The sequence below is a fragment of the Vigna unguiculata genome, chromosome 9 (genome assembly GCF_004118075.2).
Source record: "Vigna unguiculata cultivar IT97K-499-35 chromosome 9, ASM411807v1, whole genome shotgun sequence".
Taxonomy (NCBI): domain Eukaryota; kingdom Viridiplantae; phylum Streptophyta; class Magnoliopsida; order Fabales; family Fabaceae; genus Vigna; species Vigna unguiculata.
Window position 1 is genome coordinate 42877449 of NC_040287.1, and position 22494 is coordinate 42899942.

At 26.7% G+C, this 22494-nt stretch overlaps 3 protein-coding genes across 3 annotated transcripts; 2 read left to right on the top strand and 1 right to left on the bottom strand.

The window, feature by feature from the left end:
- Nucleotides 1–7077: 7077 nt before the first annotated feature.
- Nucleotides 7078–7745, top strand: LOC114196295. The gene is made up of 2 exons (XM_028086894.1): nucleotides 7078–7204; nucleotides 7354–7745. Exons 1-2 carry the CDS (start codon nucleotides 7160–7162, stop codon nucleotides 7573–7575), a joined length of 267 nt encoding a protein of 88 aa, XP_027942695.1. The 5' UTR covers nucleotides 7078–7159; the 3' UTR covers nucleotides 7576–7745.
- Nucleotides 7746–10349: 2604 nt separating this feature from the next.
- LOC114196294 (BURP domain protein USPL1-like) lies at nucleotides 10350–11623 on the bottom strand. The gene is made up of 2 exons (XM_028086892.1): nucleotides 11370–11623; nucleotides 10350–11274 (listed from the first exon to the last, which is right to left on the bottom strand). Exons 1-2 carry the CDS (start codon nucleotides 11427–11429, stop codon nucleotides 10489–10491), a joined length of 846 nt encoding a protein of 281 aa, XP_027942693.1. The 5' UTR covers nucleotides 11430–11623; the 3' UTR covers nucleotides 10350–10488.
- A 6344-nt stretch (nucleotides 11624–17967) lies between these two features.
- On the top strand, nucleotides 17968–21575 carry LOC114196293 (serine-aspartate repeat-containing protein I-like). Its single transcript, XM_028086891.1, has 2 exons — nucleotides 17968–18052; nucleotides 20342–21575. The coding sequence occupies exons 1-2, from the start codon at nucleotides 18008–18010 to the stop codon at nucleotides 21464–21466; spliced, it is 1170 nt and encodes a 389-aa protein (XP_027942692.1). The 5' UTR covers nucleotides 17968–18007; the 3' UTR covers nucleotides 21467–21575.
- The last annotated feature ends 919 nt before the right edge of the window (nucleotides 21576–22494 follow it).

A 22494-nucleotide genomic window follows, 5' to 3' on the forward strand; every position in this document is an offset into this window, starting at 1 on the left:
TTTTAATAATTAAGAATTTTTGTTATGTAAATTACTATCTAAATTGGTTTATAAATTATTGGATTAAAAGAATTGACTTATGCTAGATTCTAAGTATTAAGCACGTAACTAATATATATGATTTAGTGATGTTATAAATATTATATAAATTAAAACATGATGCAAAGAGAGTTCTTGTACCGATAATACCCGACATTGGAGTACAATTTGATATTAAAAATGAAGTTTATAAACCTAAAATAGTTACAAGAATTAGGTGTGTTAGAAGAGAATGCATTGAGCATCATGGTAATGCAAAATCTTTCTCCTTTAACATTCACCTTTCTTTGCAAACATGATGTGGTGTGTAACTTAATTTGTTTTTAAAAATTAGGTGCTAAAAGTAGAATTGTTTTAGAAAGCTAAAGTAAATTTGCAACTTTTGACTAAATGAAAGTATAATGGGATCCAATCCCATTCTCTCCTTTGAGTTTTGTTGGAATATTGATGGAATGTCACAATCAATTGTTTTGACTATTGAGAGTGTGATGTATAGTGGGAAACAAAGAACGTTGACGAAACTGTTGTTTTTGCGCCACCTTTCTCTCCCACTCAACCTTTCTTAATGGCTCTAATTCAAATGCAACTCAAAAGCTGTTGCTAACCAATTCAAGTGGAACCCCATGCACATTCCCTCGCATCATCCACTTATAAATAATAACCACACCATTATCATCAAATATCTCTTTGCAAATATTCACCCTATCAAATATTCGTATGTTGGATATTTCGAGAGAAATTGGTAAAAAATACGATATCAATAAAATATATAAAAAATTGACGTTACTCTTCGTACAAAATTTTAAAATAACAATTTTATAATGTTCAAATTTTTTTATTTTTACTCGACCATTAAAGATTTAGACTATGTTAATAGATAGTAACACCACCAAACATTGGACACAAAAAGGAAATATATATGCCTTTTCAACGGAAGTGTGAACCATTCTCATTTCTTCCGAAACCTTTTTTAAAGTCCTTTTGACCTTATCGTATCAAATTCACTCACGCCATCAGCACAAGATTTTGGTCTTCACCCAAACTAATTTGTGGCTCTGGTTTTGCCCCACACACATGTTAAATCAAGGAAATGCTGCAGAGCCAAAAAGGAAAAAAAGAAGAAAAAAAAGTAACATGTGGAAAATGGGAAAAGGTATACTATATCCAACCTTTCTTTCTTCTACTATATCAATGTTTGACAAAAAGCATCTACATTTTTAAGTTAGCCCCTATTTTTTTTTTTCATTTCTTCAAAATATATTAATTTTAGTATATCAATTATCAATTTTGATAAAGAATTATATTAAAATAGTATATTTTAAAATCACATTAAAGAAACATCGCTAAAAAGTTTTAATCCACTTTTAACGAATCACATTTTTATTTGACAACTTTTATGAAAATACTTCTTTTACTACTTTTATGTTAACTAGCTTAAACATGTATTATCATGTATGTATATATGTATGCATTTTTTGAATATATATGATATTATGTTAGTATTTGATGATCTTATAATGTTATTAAGTTAATAAACAAAATAAAATTATATTTACAAAAATAAAGTGAAATGTATGGAATAAATATGAGAAAATAACTGTTGATGAATAAGAGAAAAAAGAAGAATGAGATAAGTAAATAGTTTTATAAAAACTTGTAAAAGTAACCATTAATTTTTAAAAATTTAACAAATAATTACATTGTAAAGGGTACAATTGAAATTATGAAATGTGGACACAAAAGAGGAAATCCTCTTTATATATGTAAAGTTAAAATTGTGAAATGTGGATATAAAAAGAGAATCTTCTTTATATATAATTATAGATATAATGCGAAAAAAATATGACATTGAATGGAGTATTTTTTTTTTCCTTAAATGACTTCAACATCACTTATTTATTTAAAGAGAACAAGTTGAATAATGCAGGGCTAACTTGGAGGGGTTGTTTGCAAGATGTATATGAAATTTGATTTAATTTATGTGGTGAAGTAAAGAAGTGTGGCATTTTGTGTGTTATTTAATAGAATGAATTGATAATATAAAGTGATGGAAACCCCTTTTTGAAAGAAGAAAATAATTAGAAGAAGTAGGCCAAGTGATGCAGAAATATAGTTGACTTTTGTGAAAAAAGAAGTAGAAGACACGCATATATGCCAAATAGGTATGCCGTGCATGAACATGTGCAAGGGAACAAAACTAAGTGCTGCAACTACACTTTTATCCCTTTCTTTTTCTTACTGTGCACGTTTCAACTTGACTTTCCAAACAATTCCACCATTTTTCCTTTACTTTCTTCAACACAAAGGGTGCCCTCAAAGTGACATCTCAAATAAAATAACTACAATTTTTTTTTTTAAATAGGAATAAGATCGATTCATAATATATAAATAAGTATAAATTTTACTTTACAGTTTTAGTAAAATTTGTTGTTTATTAAATCTATGTTTTATTAATTATTAGATACTATCAAATTATCCATTAATATCTATTTCACATTCAAGATATACATATCTCAACTTATACAAAGTATATTGAAAGTTTCACATCAACTAAATATAAGATCATTTTATACTATAAATAAATGGTTTCACAATATATAATATATGAATGAATACAAGTGTTACTTTTGTAAGTCAATTTTATAAGATTAATTTAGATTTAAAATCTATTCTTAACAAAAAAAACTTTTTATTCAACAGTAAACAAAAATTTCACTTTTTTATTGAATTTCGCATGATTCGTTTTTCACTTTAGAAAAAATGGTGAAAAACATGTTATTTTTCAAAATTATTTTTCTCTCTAAAGCTAATTCAAGTTATAACTACCGAAATAAAGAATTTAGATTTTCAATAAAACTTTTAGTGTTGTTCTTCTATTATAACTTTTAAAATATATTAATATATGTTAATTTTGATGATATATTCAAAGTATATTGATATATTTTCTATACATATTCACTAAAAATCTTATAGATAATTTAAATAAATAAAAAAACGCTTTCCTTGAGTGGATTCAAATCTTTTTCATGTTGTTGTTTATAGCTCACAACCCTTATAGAAAATATCCATTGGGGTGCCACCCATTTTCACTACATTTATGAATAAAAAATAAAAAATACCAACTGATTGCTTTACACTGTGTGCTTGCACTAGAAAATAATATATATATATATATATATATATATATATATATATATATATATATATATATATATTAACAAAATGTTATGACTTTTTGCAAACACGTGTGACCGGTTGATTCATGTGTCTCTTGTTCATTGGATAATTCTGACAATAACTGATATTTTACTAAATATACTATAAAATATCATGTTGTGTAAGGGCGTAAGAGACTTTTTATGCACAATTTTATGACAAGTACAACATTGAATTAAAAATCATAATTAAAAATAATAATTTTACTTGCGTAATGTTTGAAAAAGAAAGTTCTATCTTTTGCCTTCTATTCTAAATTTTGAAAACGGGAATTAATATTTTACATTAGTTAGTTAGATTAAGGCATGTTTTAACAAAAATAAGTTGACGTTATCATTGCAAACTTTGGACAAACAATTTAATAGAAAAGGTTTCGAACGTGCCGAAACTAACCACGATGATAATATTACGTACCAAATTAAATTTTAATACAATGTATTATAATAAGACAAAAAAATCAAGTTTTATTAATGATTTTACATTATCACCTTAAATATATAATTATAAACTTATTTTTTCTTCTTCTTTTTTTCGTATATAATATTTGTTAGATGTATAAGTGTGTATTTACCTTTTTATTTATTTATTTAATTTCTCTCAAATTTTTTTAGACCTGGACTTTTTTATATTTTTCTTTTCTATTTCTATTCCATCTAGATGCTCAGTACTTTTCTTCAGTTGAAATTTCCACTCTCGTATATGCATTAAAACATCATTCAAGTTTGTACAACACTGCCAACCAAATAAGAAAATCATATAAATCATTACTTCAATATAAATACTTCAATATAAAGTGATGATATTAACAAATATATATATTCTTGTATGCTTGGAACTAAGCGATGTTAAGAGCCTTTAGTCTTTTTTCTCTTTTCCTTCTCTCCTTATCATTGACTCTGATCCACCGTCGGGAGTGGGATACCTGCAAGCACTCTGATGTTTAAGTAAAAAATAATCCGATATTTTTTATGCATTATATGAGTTCAAGATTAGATACCCATGTTAGTGATTGAATCATCTCTTATATTACCTGCATTTAGGGATGACAAAAATACTCGTGCCCGCGAATATCTACGGCAGATAGTTAGTACCCGCAAATATTTAATACCCGCTCATAAACGGGTCGGGTACGGGTATCATACTATCCGTACCCGTGGGTACTCGTTACCCGCAAAAAATTAAAATTAAAAAATTAATTTATATTTTATTAAGTTAAATTAAAATTAAAATTAACAGTATATTTTATTATGTCAAATTTAATTATAATTAAAATTTAATTTAATTTATATTTTATTTTTATAACTTTATATTAAAAAAATTATAAAATATATTTGTTTTTAAATATTTGCGGGTATCGGGTATCCATGGGTACCCGCAGGTTTTAAAAATATCTGTTGGTATTTTTCAAACGGATACTCGACGGGTAAATGGGCGGGTGGCGGGTCGGGTTGCGGGTAAGCATTATTCGTGCCTGACCCGACCCGTTGTCATTCCTACCTGCATCACTCCCGACTTTATTATGTACCGGGCAGTTTTCTTCTTTCATTAAACACTAAGAAATCTAATGAATGTTGATCCAGACCTTAATACAACGGTAACATTTCCAATTCAAATTGATGTTGAGCCTTTGAGTTCTTGGGCCTGTATGTTATCTCTTCCACCATTTGAAAAATCTTCCCCTTTGCACCGTTAGTCCAGGATGTACCCGACCCCTTAAGCTGGGATGTACTCGGCCATTTAGGCCAAGATGTGTCTGCTGTCTTGTTGGGCCATGGAACGCACATTCCGAGATGTACCTAGACACTGGGCTGGAATGTACGCATCCATCCACACCAAGCTGGATCTTTTCTTCCTATTCTCCTTTGATAAATGTGCCTTAATTTGAACAAGATCCTCTCCTGCTGTGTATGTGTCTGGGTACATCTCTTCTACGCTTCCCTACTATACATAATTAGTGGGACATACATAGACACCCTATACGATATATATGTGAGAACTACAACGATGATAAATAATTAAATTTAAAAATTTGTTTAACATTTTTAAATTTTGAAAATTTAGAAATTAGTATAAGTTAGACTTCTGGTTTCTTCATTCAGTCAAAATTTTTTTCTATAGTCTGGTGTGTACGTGAACAGTGGAGATCGAATGTGGGTGCTTTATGAGGCCTAGCCACTTTTTCTTCTCTCCACCTTTTAATTAATAATTTAACTCAGGAAAATAATAAACCTACCCTCTGTTTTATGTATATATAATTAAAGAATCTATAACTATATATAAAGGGGATTCCCTCTTTTGTGTCCACATTTCATAATTCTAACTTTACCCTTTATAATTTAATTATTTATTAAATTTTTAAAAATTAACGGTTACTTTTACAAGTTTTTATAAAATTATTTACTTATCTCCTTTTTCTTTTTTTCTCTTACTATTCATCAACAGTTATTTTTCTCTTATTTTCTCCGTACATTTTATTTTATTTTTTATAAATATACTTTTATTTTGTTTATTAAATTAATAACATTACAATATCATCAATTATTAATATAATTCAAAAAATGCGTACACACAGGCGCGATAGCGCCTGTGTTTACACTAGTATAAAATAATAAATGTAATGTAACAAATGATGTCGGTAAAGAAGAAAAGAATGATGTGGAAGTTTCTTTAAATACTAACGTTTATTTAAGAACTATAATATTCCTTTTATGAAATGTTTTCTATACGTATAAATTGAGAGGGATGGATTTTTTATTATATGTTTAGAATATAATATTATTTATAGTTGTAATATTATTTTCAGATTTAATATCAGTTAATGTAAATTTTATTTTATAAATTTATTTTGAATGATTAAATTAGATTTAAGTTTATTTAATAATTTGATATCGTAATTATGAATTAGATTCTATTTGATTTAGATCTGTAATGATTTATTATATCATATGTTATTGAGGAATTTGTTATTTGTTAAGTATATTGTTCTAGCCATTGTTTAATTATTATGGGATTATTTTTTAATGTATAATTTCATGCACGAAATGTATATATTTCGATATGAAGTGATGTGTTGAAAATCCCACGTCAATTAAAAATAAGATAAGTTTATAATATATAAGTTGGTACAAATATCTTTTTACAAACAAACTTTTGAGAATTAAGTTAGATTTAAAATACAATTCTAAACATTTATGATAAAAATAACAAAGTTAAATATGTTTTTGGTCCTTTAATTTTTCGTGACAATTGAAATTGGATCTTTCTTGAAATTTTGGCCTAATTTAGTATTCTAACTTTTAAGAATATGTGGGTTTAATTCTTCTAACCAAATTTTATTAAGTTTATAGGATGTTTCAAATTTGTTTCATGATAATATTTGAGTTTGTAGTGAACCTAACAACAATAATCTTTTAACTTATGGGTTAAATATGTTTTTGGTCATTCAACTTTTAGTAAAAATTAGAATTAGTTTCTCTTGAAAACTTTGAACCAATTTAGTCTTTCAACTTTGTAAATTCGCAAATTTAGTCATTTTAACCAAATTTTATTAAATTTATTTGACGTTTTAAACATATTTCATTATATTATTTTAATTTGTTTACCTCATTTAATACATGTTCGTTTCCATATTAGTCCAGAAATATGTTTGAAACGTCAAATAAATTTAAAAATTTTGGTTTAAATGACTAAATTTACGTATTTTTAAACATAAAAAATTAAATTAGTTTAAATTTTTTGAGAAAAACTAATTCTAAAATTCAGTAAAACTTCTTAATTTATTATATAGTTGATTTTATTTATTTTTCAACCGGTGTGGTGACATATATAAACGTGGATCGTGGGTGAGTTGTGGCTCAAAGAAATATCCAGAGAGGCTGACAACTCTGCAGAGAATAGCGTAAACATGAAGTCCAATGTTGCTGTGTTCGTAGTTTTCTCTCTTCTCCTGGTACCTCTTCACAAAAACTCTGTTGCTCTTTCACCTGTCTTCATACTTTTATTTCTACTTTTGTCAAATCCAAAAAGCTTTGAATCTTCGGTTTACCTTAAAGTTTTGTCTCCACTGAAACTCATAGAAAAGTGCGTTTTTGTGAATAGGTTGGGAGTTTGAGCAGCGCAAGAAAAGACCTAGACGGGTATTGGAAGGAGACGATGAAGGAGCAACCTATGCCAGAAGCAATTAAAGACCTTATCGAGGATTCCCAGGTATCAGAAACAGGGAAGGATCGTTTCATCAGAGACTTCGATGTTAAGCCTAATGTCATATTGTATCACACCCATGTTGTCTCCATGAAACAGACGCAGAAGAATCAAGATTGAAGCTCCCATAAGAAATGTGAGGGATAGATATTTAGCAGCTAATAATAAATTACTGTTTCAAAATTTGTACTAAAAGTTTGAACCCTTTAGTATAGATTTAATCCTGGTGCTTATCTAGCAGTAATCCTTCTTTTAATTTTAATTAATTTGCAGCATCTTGCTTTTATTTATTTTTTTGTTCTTGCAGAATTTTTAGTTTTCTCTTCATGATAATCTCTTAAGCAACTTTCCCTCTCCAGATATTGTTGGATCTCGGAGATTAAATTAATCGTGTTTCTTTTTTCCTTCTAAATCCCACGGTTAATACATATGGATGCTCTAAACTTTTAATGAATCGATCATGTATTCATTTCTATATTTGTTTGAGATTTTTCTATTGAAACACAAACACAAACACACGTGTGGTTAATCTCTTACGAGATTTAGTATAAAATATAATTATAGTCAAATTTGAATAAAAGTCGCATATATGATACACATATGACAGTGTTTTAGCTAAAGAGAAATTATATTATAATAGTAATATGATAATTATTTTCCATATTGGTTATGTTTATCAGAATGGTGCGTGTAGAATGAAATCTGAATGAGTTATTTTAGTTGAAAAAGAAGAATGATGAAGACTTGAAAACAAGAGGTACATATTCTGTACACTGTTTAAAGGCGACTTGGTGGCTAAGAAAAGATGGTTTTCCTAAATTGCTTTTCGACTTAATCTTTATTCCATGCAAGACTTTTGCTTCAATAAAATACTTCTTCTTCAGTTTAGTAATTCTTATATCACATAAACTCTTACGTGCAGCTTTGGCCTTCGTTCTAATTAAACATTGTTAAATCTATTCAAACGTCACGTTTATTAAATATGGGATATTATTCCTTCTCTCTGCAGTAAAACTAAAATTGTTGACTATATAAACGTAAATTTATAGGTAGGGATATTTTCTATTACTCTACAAGTGTGACAAGGAACTCTACATCATCTATTAGAAAAAAAAAACTAAATTATTTTGATACCAGTATTACTAAAAAAAATTATATTTTCTTGTCAATTTTATTTTGAATTTTTTTTATAAAAAATACTTATAAATTTTGTTATAAAAAAAGTTACAGAAAATTGTTGTCAATTTTTTTGCAAAATATTTTATATAAAATACTTTTTACACCAAATTTTGTGAAATAGTTATAAATTTTATAATTTTATAAGAAATAATTACTTACGACTTTGCAAAAACGTGTGTTTTTTTGTAAACAGTCGTCCGGGTCTGGTCATTGCGACTCTCTTTGTGAGGAGACACCCTTTCTCCCGAAGTTATGGAGCTATTTTGTCGAGTTTCTTAGAGAGAGTTATCTCGCGTCCTTAGGTATTCTCTGTCTATCCACTTGTGTCGGTTTCGGGTACAGGTACCCATTTGTTGAAGGTCGATTGAGTTTTTTCTGTATCTATCGATTAAAAATTAAAAAAAAAAACAAAAAAAAATTACAAATTTTTTTATAAAAATTACAAGAAAAATCTTAACTTTACCCATGAAACAGGCGTACATCGTCCAAGTTCATCGTCTTTATTCAAACCCTGAGTAAGGTATTTGTTTTCGCCGATTCCAATTTGTGATTTTTTCTTGATGCACCATATCGTTATTAATTGCACCTCCACATAATGCACTCTCAGAATCACTGTTTTTGTCACACCACTGTCTGTCTCTGCTGTAGAGGAAGAAAAGAAAGGGAAACGCATAAGAGAAATAGGCGAAAAAATTAATAATTCCAAAAAATTCATTCTGAAATGAATTTCATATGTTGTGTAAAGTTTTTCCAGAAAGTGTTATATGCATTTTGGAAATTCCAAAAAAAAATGTTTTGAAATGCATTTCATGCATTCCGAAAATTCTGCTCCAGGAATTTTATTTCGAAAATTTCATTCTATAAATTTTAAAAAGCTTGTTTCAGAAAATTTTAAAAATCCAGAAGTCAGAGTGTGGGGGAGTTATCATTTTCAAAATTGGGGACGCGCAAAGAAATTATGCGGTGCAGAAAAGAGAGGCCCAATTAATTATGCCCTGGGTTTTGATGAGTGTTGGGCTCTAGTTAGTTCCATGCCCATTCAGTTTTATTTCAAACCATGGCTCTACTTCTGAATTGTTGTGATCCTTGTTTATAATTTGTTTTAAAAAAAATAAAAAACTCCTGATAGTCAGATCATAATCTTAGTTTATTTTCATATTAAATAATTGTTGTATTTATATAATTTATATAAAATTATTATTGTCTATTTTGTTATAATTATAGATTAATATTAATTAATAAATTAAATTATTTGTTATTCTCAAATACATAGTTATTAATTTTATGAATAATACATAATTTTGATTTCTTGAACTCTTCGTCCGTGATGATTTAGATTGTTCAGTGAACGATTCATCGTGAATTAATTTTATAAAACGACATAAAACACACTTGTGAGATATGTTATCGAATAACCCACCAGAAAAAGAACAATATTTTTCCAGAGACGCACTTCCAATCAGATGGATCTTGAGTTGATTCATATACACGATACTTTTGAACTCATATTTGAATATACTATATTTTTCTATCTTATATTAATTTCTTCCATCACTAATTAGTACAAATAATACACACTACAATTATTTCACTTGAAATAAATAAATAATTAATTAGTTACATTCAATTGATTTCTAAAATATCTTTATTATTCATGACTAATCCAAATTTTCTCTTTTTCTTTCTTTATTACACATATACCTTGCATATTTATATAGGTTAGGATTCATAATTATGATGAAATTAGGATGCAGAAACCCTTGCATATTCATATATAGTACATGATTAAGCTCTTGCATTTTTTTTTTCTCCAGCATTATTGGGTTCATAAGCATGTAAAAATACTAGTATATATCATATGCTTGAAGAACCGTGAGCTTGTGGTTTAGGGACCCAAATGAGATGATCCGCAGGGAAGAAATGGCACACGGGAGAGGTTCCAGGAGTGATCCGAAGCACCTGAAATGAAACATGAGTAGGTACCCACTGTGAGGTATCTAAGTGACAAACAGCCATGGCTTCCACTCTATCGCCATTTTCGCCAACCAGTGAGACCCTATATACCCTATTCGCACTTTCTTGGCTATGGCAGTAAAAAACAGCATAAGGGTACGGCATGGTGTGACAAGCCACCATTTTTGGAGCTGGGATTTCCATGATGGTTTCTTGGATAGTGTAGTTTTGGAAAGTCACACTTGACGTGGTCTGGTGCAAGGTGGAAAAAGCTTGGAGTTCTGATGTCACCCCGAGAATGCTCTGTGTGAATTCAAGCATGGATTCTAAGGAGGTGGCGCAGAACTTTACCTCTCCTTTGATGGGTTTGCTCTCACACTCCCTTAGCGTGTTCTCCATGGCCGTGGCTTGAGAAGAGTGTGGAGAGAAAGAGAAGAGTTTGAGAAGGTGTGGCAGCTGGTTGGACGAGAAAGGGACTGAATCAGCTTCTTCTTTTGGCCAAAACTTCGGTGACTTAGCTGGATCTCTCTTTGGAAAATGAATGGCCATTCTCTTCCCAACCCTTAAATCTTTCAGAGTGAAGAACACCATTACTGAAGGATCCATATGGTTATGATGATGACCCTCTTCAACTGCAACTTCTGAGATAACTTCTGAGATTTCTCTGCCTCTGCATCCATAGGAACACTGCAACAAAGAGATTGGGAAAGAGCAAAGAAAAAAATCATGCTTGCAAACTGTTTGAAGAAAAGTAACCAAGAAAAATTAGACTTTTAGTGTACCAGGGTTACTAGTAGATGAATAAAGAGAAACCAAGACATGAAATTCATGCACTTGTACATTTCGGCTTGTGTATATTATTCAATCCTTTCCAAATTACGAGTTTACTTTGTCTTGAGCATGCATAGTATAATAGACTTGTGGGTTAAAATGTGTTCAAATATTGGTTCGATTCAAGGTCCTAATAATAACTAAGAAATTATTTTCAAACCGATTGATAATGCACGTCGACTTTTAGTATAAAGATTTTACTTGATGAAAACGTGGGGTCGCGGGTGGACCAAACTAGGATGCAACAAAAATAAGTCGACAACAGATTCGAACAATGTAGTAGTTGTATATAATGCACCACTTTTGGTATAATCCAATTAAACTAAACCATATATTTAGCTGTTCTGTATTTAAATGACTAAGCGACAAGTTGTTGGTGGATCTTTTGAATAAAGAAAATCATGGCAGATTTTTGTGTCGACAAATAAAGGTACATTATGACCCAGGGACCAAATAATTAACATAATCAATAACTTTAGAGATGGAGAGATTTTGGCATATTATGTGTTGGTATATATTTTGTATTGGTCCATTGTCCTTGCCTCTATTACAAATATCTTTCATTTTTTTTTCTTCAATCATTCTTCTACCTTCTATCCTTTCTTGAAATTAAAGGAAATATAGTAAGAAAACTAAAAAAATCTAAGAATATAAGGAAATACAATTGAAGAAAAAAAAACACTCAAAATACTCTTCAACAAGATAATTGATTTAGAGAATGACAAATCTCAATTAACAAATATATTAAATTAAAAATAAATTTAGTCCAGATTGAAATTTGATCAAATAAAAATGTTTTATGTTTAACTAGTTTTTAATTAGTAGAATCTGGTTATGAAAAAGGATGACACTACAAGAAAATTTATAAATAGTGATCAATTTTAGTAATCAATAATGATTAGTAACTATAGTAACCAATTTAGATACTAATTTACAAAACTAAAAATTATTAGTTACTAAAATAGTTACTATTATGGATAAAAAATTATAATTGATCACTAAATTGGTCTTTAAAAGTAGTTATTATAGTTTTAGCTGCCAAAGAAAATTAGTCACTACAAATTATACCTAGGTTTTGGCTACCAAAATGACTTAGTTTCTAAATTGGTCTCTAATTAATTAGTCATCAATTCAGTAACCAATTATAACTTTTTATTTATAATAGTGGTCATTTTAGTAACCAATAATTTTTAATTTGGTAAATTGATATCTAAATTGAGTACTATAGTGATTAACTATTTTTTGTTACTAAAATTAGTTTCTAATTGAGAATTTTTTTTGTAGTGTGATAAATGGGTTTTAGAAATGAAAAGAGAAATTAGAGAAGAATGATGCAAGAAGAAGTCAGAAAACAAAATAACAAAAATGAAGAAAAATAAAATAAAATTGGCCAATAGGCCCTTCACATATACAAACATAGTATAAATATTATAATTAATAGGGACTTAGATAGTGAGATCAGTTATCTAGTTATCCGATGACTTCGATCAAGAGATTTTTATAAGTAGTTTTTAATTAATGGGCAATCGCAAATCAACTTGTAGATAAAGAATTACACAAGTGTTTTTAATTATGTTGGGCTTTGAATTCGGTTTGGGTTAGGTTGTTTTTTTAGCCAACACATTGATAATTTAATTTTTTTTTTATGGTTTTAGTTTATATTTGGAGTTTAACATCTTTTTGGATTGCATTAAAGTTTATTTAGATTTTAATCAAAATTATAATTTAGGTTTTTTGAGACTGAAGAAAAAAAAATTATACATTTTTTTTAATTAAGTAAGTCAGTAAGTCAACTTGTTTAACTACCAACCCCTTTTGGGTCAGGCCTGGTTTAAACTTTTTTTTTTATTCATTAATAAGTGAATCGGAGTGGATAGATTCACTAAATGGTCAGTCCGTGATTGGTCAATATTTTTAATTTTTCACTAACCGTAATATCATTATCATTAATTTTAAAATATTATAGTTTTTAATATGAAAAAATAATTAAATTAGATGACGATATAATATAACAATTACATCGTTCAGTTGGTAAAAAAATTAAATGTCAGAAATTCTATTAAAAAATATAAATTTAAATATTTAATAAAAAAATGTAACATAAACTTAATTAAAAACATTAAAATTTATTAGAAATGTGTAATCTATTTAATATTAATAAATGTAATATTCGTATCACAGATTAAGAGCTATATCAACATGTGAACTTTAGTTAAGATTAAAGTTATACTGAGAAATCTAATATGGTAAAATTTGGATTCTTTGTTAGATTTTTTATTTTGTTTCTCTGATATGTTTTTATAATATGATGATTATCACTGATTTTAATATTTTAAAATATATTAAAAAAATATTTAAAATATTAACAAAATATATTTTTAAAAGTCAACACAGTACAACGTCCAAAAAAAATTAGTAAAAGGTATGAACTCTAATACACAGGGGTTCAAATTCATTTTCCAAGAATAATCAATATTGTTATGAATATTATTGAATTGATTTAATAAGTTAGATCATTGATTAAATGATTAATTGTTTTATACGTGTGATTGATTTCAGTTCATTTATATAGTATGTTATTTGTATTATTGATTGGTTCTATGATTGTGTTTTAAATGGGGGTAGTTAATATTATAAATAAATTTTAAAATAATATTTATATGAGGGTAGATATTATTATTTTTTATTATAAAATAAAATAAAGACGTGTAAAAGAATTAGATATTTATGTTTTAAGGTATTCTGAATTTTTTTAATGTAATATATTTGAATGATTAACTAAATATTATGTACTATAAATTTATATTTTTGTATATATTTTAGAAGTTTATTTTGAACCATTGCCTTCTAAAGTATTTATTCAAATTTGTATATATTCAATCCAACCATTATAAATGCATTATACTCCTTGCATATAAAATTGTTAATATTTAAAAATTAATGTCACGCAATCCACGTATTATGTTTGTACTTTAATTATACGAAGGTCCACTTTGATTGCATCTTTTTCAGCGAATCTTGTATTCGAGTGTGTGTTTGTTCTATCTGATAGTACTCAATTATTTTATTTTACCATAAATTGAATAACATCATATATGGCAGCTTAAATATTTTATAATATGACGATAATGATTAGATCTTATCTCTTCCTTTTCAACTGCCGTTTATGTTTTTTTCGTAGAAATCAATAAACATAATAAATAAATTATTTTAGTATGTTTGTATGTTAAACAACTAGGAATGTAGGTTCGGTTCCTCGGAATACTATGTAATTATTAAGGAATTTAGTTAAGTTAGTTAAACAATTGTTCGAGTTCTCAATTTTTATGAATAAAATAAACCTTGCTGATTAGTGTCTAGGAATACCGATTAATATAATTAAATTTTATAAAAATATATAATTAAGTGTGATTTTAAATGAAATATGATATAATAACTATTAATATAATTTTATTTCATATGAAGATAAAAATGTTCATAGTTGTAGAATTGCATTTAATATTTTATTTTATGTTCATCAAAGTTAAAAAATAATTAGATAATAAAAATGATATGTTGTTAAAAATTAAAATATAATTAAATATAAAGAAGTTTAAATTAAAAAAATAAATAAGGTTAAATATTTAAAAAGTATAAAAAAAGGTTAAATAAAAATGTATTTCTCTGACTTTTTAATATCCTTTTACAACATTTCTTTTAACTTAACAAAATATCTTATTGTTAAAAAATCATACAATATTTTAATATTTAAAATTTTTAATTATAAATACATAAAATTAACGATATGTTTAAGAAGTATTTTTTCTTATTCTTTTAGTAAAGACTTTAGCAATCTAAAATGTTTATTATTGTTTACAAATTTCAAAAAATATTTTTATTTTTATAAAATATGTTAAATACATTTATATCGTTTAATTATTATAATTAAATATTTCAGTTTTTAATATAAGATTGATGGAATCAATAGACGTTAATTATTCTTTATTCGGTGTCCCGACACTACTTGTTAGCATTTTCCATACAAAAAATGAAGCTGTATTTTGTTATTATTTTATTTACATTTATCGTTTTAGTGAGTAATAAATTCATAAATCTGAAGAATTAATATCGAATCATGGATGTGTAATTAAAGTGTTAAAGGTCGCATTAGTCACGCTGTATCAACTCAAAAAGTAGAGGCTATTCGTCCTGATGTGTTATTACCACTTTAAGAAGAAAAATATTATTTTTTAACTTGTAATTTACTTAAAAAATAAAGTAAATAGAAAATATTTTTTAAAATTTAGTTCATTATAAATCCTATGTAAAATTATTAAAAAGCTCATTTTATTTCTTTTTTCTTTTTTAAAAATGTTTATGCAAAAAATATTCAAATATGTCTTTATGCCTCATATAATATGAGAGGATGGGTATCTTGGTTTAGACTAGGAGTGGCAATGCGGGCCGGTCCGGCCCGTTTAGGCCCGGCCGCATAAGGTTCGCAAAAAGCGGGCTGATCCACCCTGTCCCGCATATTTTATGCGGGTTGAAAACATTGGTCTGTCCCGCATACTTCTTGGTCCGCGGGCCTGCTAGTCGGCCCGTTTTTTTTTATTTTTTATGATAAAACTTTCAATGTTTAAAATTTGGGAAACTTTAAGAAGTTCACAAAATTAAGTAAAGACTTTGGGGAATTAGATGATAAATTGATAATTCAACATTTTCATCATATTCATACTATGACATACACAATGTATTCTTTAAATTTTAACACATTAAAAATTACGTAATACTTGTCTTTTCCAGTTATACAAGAATTTGAAACGTTAATGCAAGAGTCTATAAAAGAAGTAATTAATATACACAGTTGTAAGTTTTTTTTTTTTAATTTTATTCGGGCTTGCGGGCCAGCCCGCGCGGGCTGCGGACTAGCCCATGCAGACTACGGGCCTATGTAGGCCCGTCCCCTGCGAACCTACAAGCTCACTATCTTGACCCACTCCACATTTTTTCTGCGGACCTACAAACCGAACTCGCAGATCAAATTCTAATTGTCATCCCTAGTTTAGACGTTGGCCATTGTGATTAATGAAGGGCCCAACATCTGTCTAGGGGTCAATAACCAATACCAACTCTTTTGACTTATATTATAATTATAGTGCAATAATAGTATTAACATTTTGTCATCATTTAACGTGAAACCCGCACCTCACAATATTTATCTCATGCCTGTTTCTTTTTCTCTTTCTTTTATCCTTTGTTTTTCAAAATTTCTTGTCCTTCCTTTTTAAATTTTTATGTATTTTATCTTTTTCAAAATTTGACCACACTTTGTATTTTAAACCGAATTGGTTCCTATTTATTCTAAAAGAAAAATCTTTTTGTTTATGATTTTGCCATTAAAAAAGGTGAGTTTGTGTGCACTGTAACTATGGATGATAACAAATCATATAAAATATAGATCGAATATGAATAGTGTTTACTTGTTACCTAACCTGCAATAAAAAATTCAATCATTACTTCGATTCGATATCCATTTAAAAAGTTTTAGCTGAGTTTTTAGACTTCACGAATATCAATGGATATATGTGATTTTTTTAAAAAAAGAAAAATTTATAATTTTTAAAAAAAAATTTAAGTAAAATTATAAAAAAAATATATAAAATATAATTTTTATTTTTATGAGTGATGAATATTTTGTGAGTGCAGATAATATGAGTAAATATTAAATTATGTTATGTTTGATCTTATAAGTAAATATTAATTCACTTATTATCCATAACTGATCTTATCCAAAGATACTGCATACGTAGATATTTTACTCGTCTTAATTATAACATGGTTATATTTGTGACTTAAGTTCTCATAATATAATATGTTTACTCCTTTTTATTTTTTGGATAATTATTGAATCTTTATATAACTGTTATTTGATATTTATATAATTACAATAATAATATCATATTTTATTTATTGTGTTTTTATTTTTTAAAAATAATATTAAATTGATATTTAAAATCATAAAAAAATTATACAAATATATTCAGCTGAAAATAAAAATAAGACAAAATTTACATTCACTGAGAAAGAGAATAACGATAATAATAATTTTTTACCCTAGTGGATGACATAATCAATATTTTTTTTTAATAACAAAGTATTGTATTTAAGTAAGTCAAGAAACATATATTGATAAAAGTTTAAAAAAAAATTGTTTATAAAAAATAAATTGGTTTCTTAAATATATAAATGAATTCGAATGCAAAAGGAGAGAAACTACGATAGCAAATAAAAGTATCCCAGTACTGAAAACTTAGGCATTGTAAAAGGCGGTGAATATTACTATGAAAAATAATAATTTGACACCAAATAAATTTTTACACTCATTCGATATTACCTTTTATTTATTTTTTCTTTAAAAATATAAAAAATAAATTCTATTAAAAACCATTTTACATGTATAAAAAATTGTAAGGATTTTCCAAACACTACCTGCGAACAGACACGTAAGCGATGAATATATTATGTATGAATCCGGCTATAAATAGGGAAGGATATTTGCAAGTCCTTCACACTTCCACAAACTAAGCCTTTCATTTCAGTCTTCAAAATGAGATATTTTCTTACTCTGCTTCCTCTCCTTTTCCTCTTCCTGGTATGTTTTCATTTCTCCTACCTTATGCCTTAACTTCACTTACATTTACATTTTATATCTACCTCAATTTTACCATCTCTATTTATCTTTACAATTGTGAAATATTTGCATTATACTTTTTAAAATTCCACACAAGTGAACTTTATTTCCTCTATTTGTTTGCTTATGTGTTGTGTTCTGATCTAAATACGAAATATATTAACTTTTAAATATCACATGGATGTCGACAAAATTTGTAATTGTGAAAAAATTCACAATAGTTAAAAATGGATATTGTAAATGAATACTCATGAATAATGGATATGGATATTTTGTATATATGTACGTTAACGGGACAAATACGAGTATATATAAATATCCATACTTGTTATACTATGATTTTAAATTAAAAAAATATTAAAATATACATAATTAAAATATTAACACATTAATTTTGAATGAGTTATTTTTTATCAATTAATTTAAAAAAAAATTATGTGTAAATTGTCAATACCATTTAAATTAATCATTTGGATTTTATTTAAAATCTATAAATATTATGTATTATATTTTATTTAAATTTACAATTAAGATATATTATTAAATATTTTTTTTAAATATCTGCAAATATCTATGCAAACATAAAAATAAATACGAGATAAATATTTATACTTGTTCACCCCGTTTCGTTAACATTGGCACGTAAGTAAATAAGTAAAGCCTTCCCGAAAAAATTACAACCTATACTACGTCAAATATTTTAAGACATAAATCAAATGAAGACCTGCATAAAATTTTATTTAATAGAAAGTCAAAATTTGCATTATTCAAAAAGAATTTCAAAAGCAAATGTTCGTTTTACTTACGTAGATATAAACGTTTATTATTATTTTATTGTTTCTTAAAATCAAACCTATATAAGGTAGTTAACAATAAAATTGTCCCATGTGCAAATGTCTTATTTTAAAATAAACTTTTAAGTAAATTACTGAAAAAATCGTATTAAAAGTAAATTATATAATGTAAGAAAAGTTAGATTTATCTTACGATGAAACAATTCTACCTCATCCTATTTAAGTAGTAGTTACATTTTTCTATAATTTATTTTACATTGAATTTTGTTATGGAGAATGCTAATTAGTACATTAAAATTAATAGTTAAAAAATAATTAATGTGCATTGATTCTATATTTTTACATAAAAAATTAGAATAATTTACTCTATTAATTAAAATAATAAAAATACATATATAATATTTTATAAAGACAACAATTTTCTTTAAAAATTTTAAACAATAACTCTATAATACAAAATAAGTATTTTGGAATTTTGAAGGTATCTCTTAAACAAAAAGTGACAAAAATATTTTTCTGGCATATTGTTAGTTTTATGTATTTATAATTAATAATTCATATATTAAAATGTTATTTGTTTTTTAAATATAAGAGACTTTATTAAGTTGAGAGAAATGTTGTAAAAGATTATTCAAAAGTTAAGATAATGAAAATTCAATAAAATTTCAAATTGACACTTTAATTAATTTTTTTAACCTTTTAGATATTTAACATTATTTTTTTGTTAATTTTTCTATTAATTTAATTTTTTTATGTATAATTATATTTTAATTTTTAACAACATTAAAATATAGTATTTTATTATTTTTTTATTATTTTTTAAATCTAATTAGTGAACATTAAATAAAATATTAAACATAATTGTATAACACTTATGAAAACTTTTATCCTTTAAATAAAATAGAACTTATCATGTCAGATTTCATTTAATATGACAATTAACTATGAACCGTTATAAGATTTAGTATGTATTAATTATCCTTAATCAACATTCTTAGATAGGGGTTAGTAGAACCTTAGTTTGTTAATATATATATACATATATATATATATATATATATATATATATATATATATATAAAGATAAAGCTACATGTATAAACTATATGTCAAATAATATTTTTAATTAATTAATATCACAAGTCAAAATTTCAAAAAGTCATGCGAAACCTAAAAAAAATATTATGTTAAGGTGAAAAACAATATTTATACCTTCATTGATTATTGAAATGTGTTAGACATTTTAATTAAGTAAATTATTCTTTCCAGCCAATTTTTACATTTACTTATCATATTATTTATTTTTTGTTGGAATGTGTCTCAAATTATAATATTTATTTTTGAACCAAAACAGTGACATAATTTATTTTTTTATTTGTTTAAGAAATAGTATACTATGATTTGCCTTTTGGTAGTAATTAGTTTGGTTTCTTTTTTTTTTCTTTTATTCGAGAAGTTTGTAACAAATGTGGAATCAAGAAACATGGGAGGAGAATATTGGAAAATGGCCGCGAAAAATCAGGATATAGCAGAAGAATTTAAAGGTCTTCCAACTCATGAAAACGATGAAATTTATGCTAAGAGGGAAAGAAAAGATGTAAAAGATTCTGATTTGAACTCCAATGTTGCAACTTATTTTAACAAGGGCATTGATATTGAATCAAAGAAAAAAATTACGAGAACATTTGAGGCAAGACCTAATTCTTCAGCATATGGTGAAAAGGATATTGATTGTATGGAAAAAAAGAAAATGAAGAAACATTTTGAACCAAGACCTAATGTTTCAGCTTATGATGATAATGAAGTTGGTGTAAAGGATAAAAATAAAGTTATGAAAGATTTTGAACCAAGACTTAATGCTTCGGCCTATGGTGATAATAAGGTTGATGTGAAGGAAAAAAACAAATCTGTGAAAGATTTTGAACCAAGACCTAATGTTTCGGCTTATGGTGACAACGACATTGATGCAAAGAAGAAGAAAGAAGTTAAGGAAGATTTTGAACCAAGACCCAATGTTTCAGCTTATGGTGACAGTGACATTGATGCAAAGAAGAAGAAAGAAGTTAAAGAAGATTTTGAACCAAGACCTAATGTGTCAGCTTATGGTGACAACAACATTGATGCAAAGAAGAAGAAAGAAGTTAAGGAAGATTTTGAACCAAGACCTAATGTTTCGGCTTATGGTGACAACGACATTGATGCAAAGAAGAAGAAAGAAGTTAAAGAAGATTTTGAACCAAGACCTAATGTGTCAGCTTATGGTAACAACGACATTGATGCAAAGAAGAAGAAAAAAGTTAAGGAAGATTTTGATCCAAGACCTAATGTTTCAGCTTATGGTGATAATGATGTTCAAGAGAGGGAAAAAAACCTAGCTGATAAATTTTTTGAACCAAGACCTAATGTTTCAGCCTATGGTGACAATGAAGTTAGTGCAAAGCAAAAGAAGGAGGTTGTGAAGGATTTTGAACCAAGACCTAATGCTTCGGCTTATGGTGACAACGACATTGATGCAAAGAAAAAGAATGAAGTTAAAGAAGATTTTGAACAAAAACCTAACGTGTCAGTATATGACGAATAAGTAAAGTATGCTATAACTACAATAAATGATGTAACTTAATAATAAAATTTGTGTGCCACGTATCTAATGAATAGTATGAAATGTTATATTATGACTTTTATTTAAAGAAGTACGAGTATAATTGATTGTGTGGTTTATTATTGTTTAGAAAATCACCAAAAAATGGAAGTAATTTTTTAAAAATTGTTTTCGAAATTAAAAACCTATATTCTCTACTGTTAACATTATAGTAAAAGAATATATTATTATTCTAAAATAAAAAAGGAATAATTCAAGAGGAACATAATTTTTATATCGGTTCGTCTTTATTATCTATAGTGCCTAGTTTTTTTGTTAACCACCAAGTTCTACTACATAAAAACTAATACGCACGATATTATTTCAATTGTTTTCATAAACAGCGATGAATGCAACTATTCTTTGAGACAAGTTTATTTTGCTTTATAGAAATCTCTAATGATATAAATATCTGAAATTAAGAATACAATATCTAATATAATTGGATATGGAATTAGACTTAATATAAAGCCTCTCATAACTATATAGGATAATAATTATTATAAATAATTAGTTGCATTTGCTTTCATAAACTTCTTCTTATTTATATATATATATATATATATATATAATTTTAATATAATTTATGTATTTGATATTTGTACAGTCTTGATTATATGGTCCGACTTATTCCTAAAGATGATAAGACGTTTCAAAGCTGACCTAAAATCTATGAATCTAGGAATTGGGTCTAAGTTTGTATTGTTACTAGTTGATATTTTATTAAAATATTTTGTATATGAGATATTTTTTTTAGTCAATTAATTATTATTTTTGTAACTACTTTTCCTATAAATTAAAGGTAAATTCCCAGGTTCAAGGGAACTATTTTTTCACCACAGTACTCTTTGTTTCATATTAGGTCAAGATAATGCTCCATATTTTTGTCTTCGATAAAAGACTTAGTTTTTTTATGAAACAATATCTTTAAAAATTTAATACATTTATCTTGGGTTTAAGTATACTTTTAT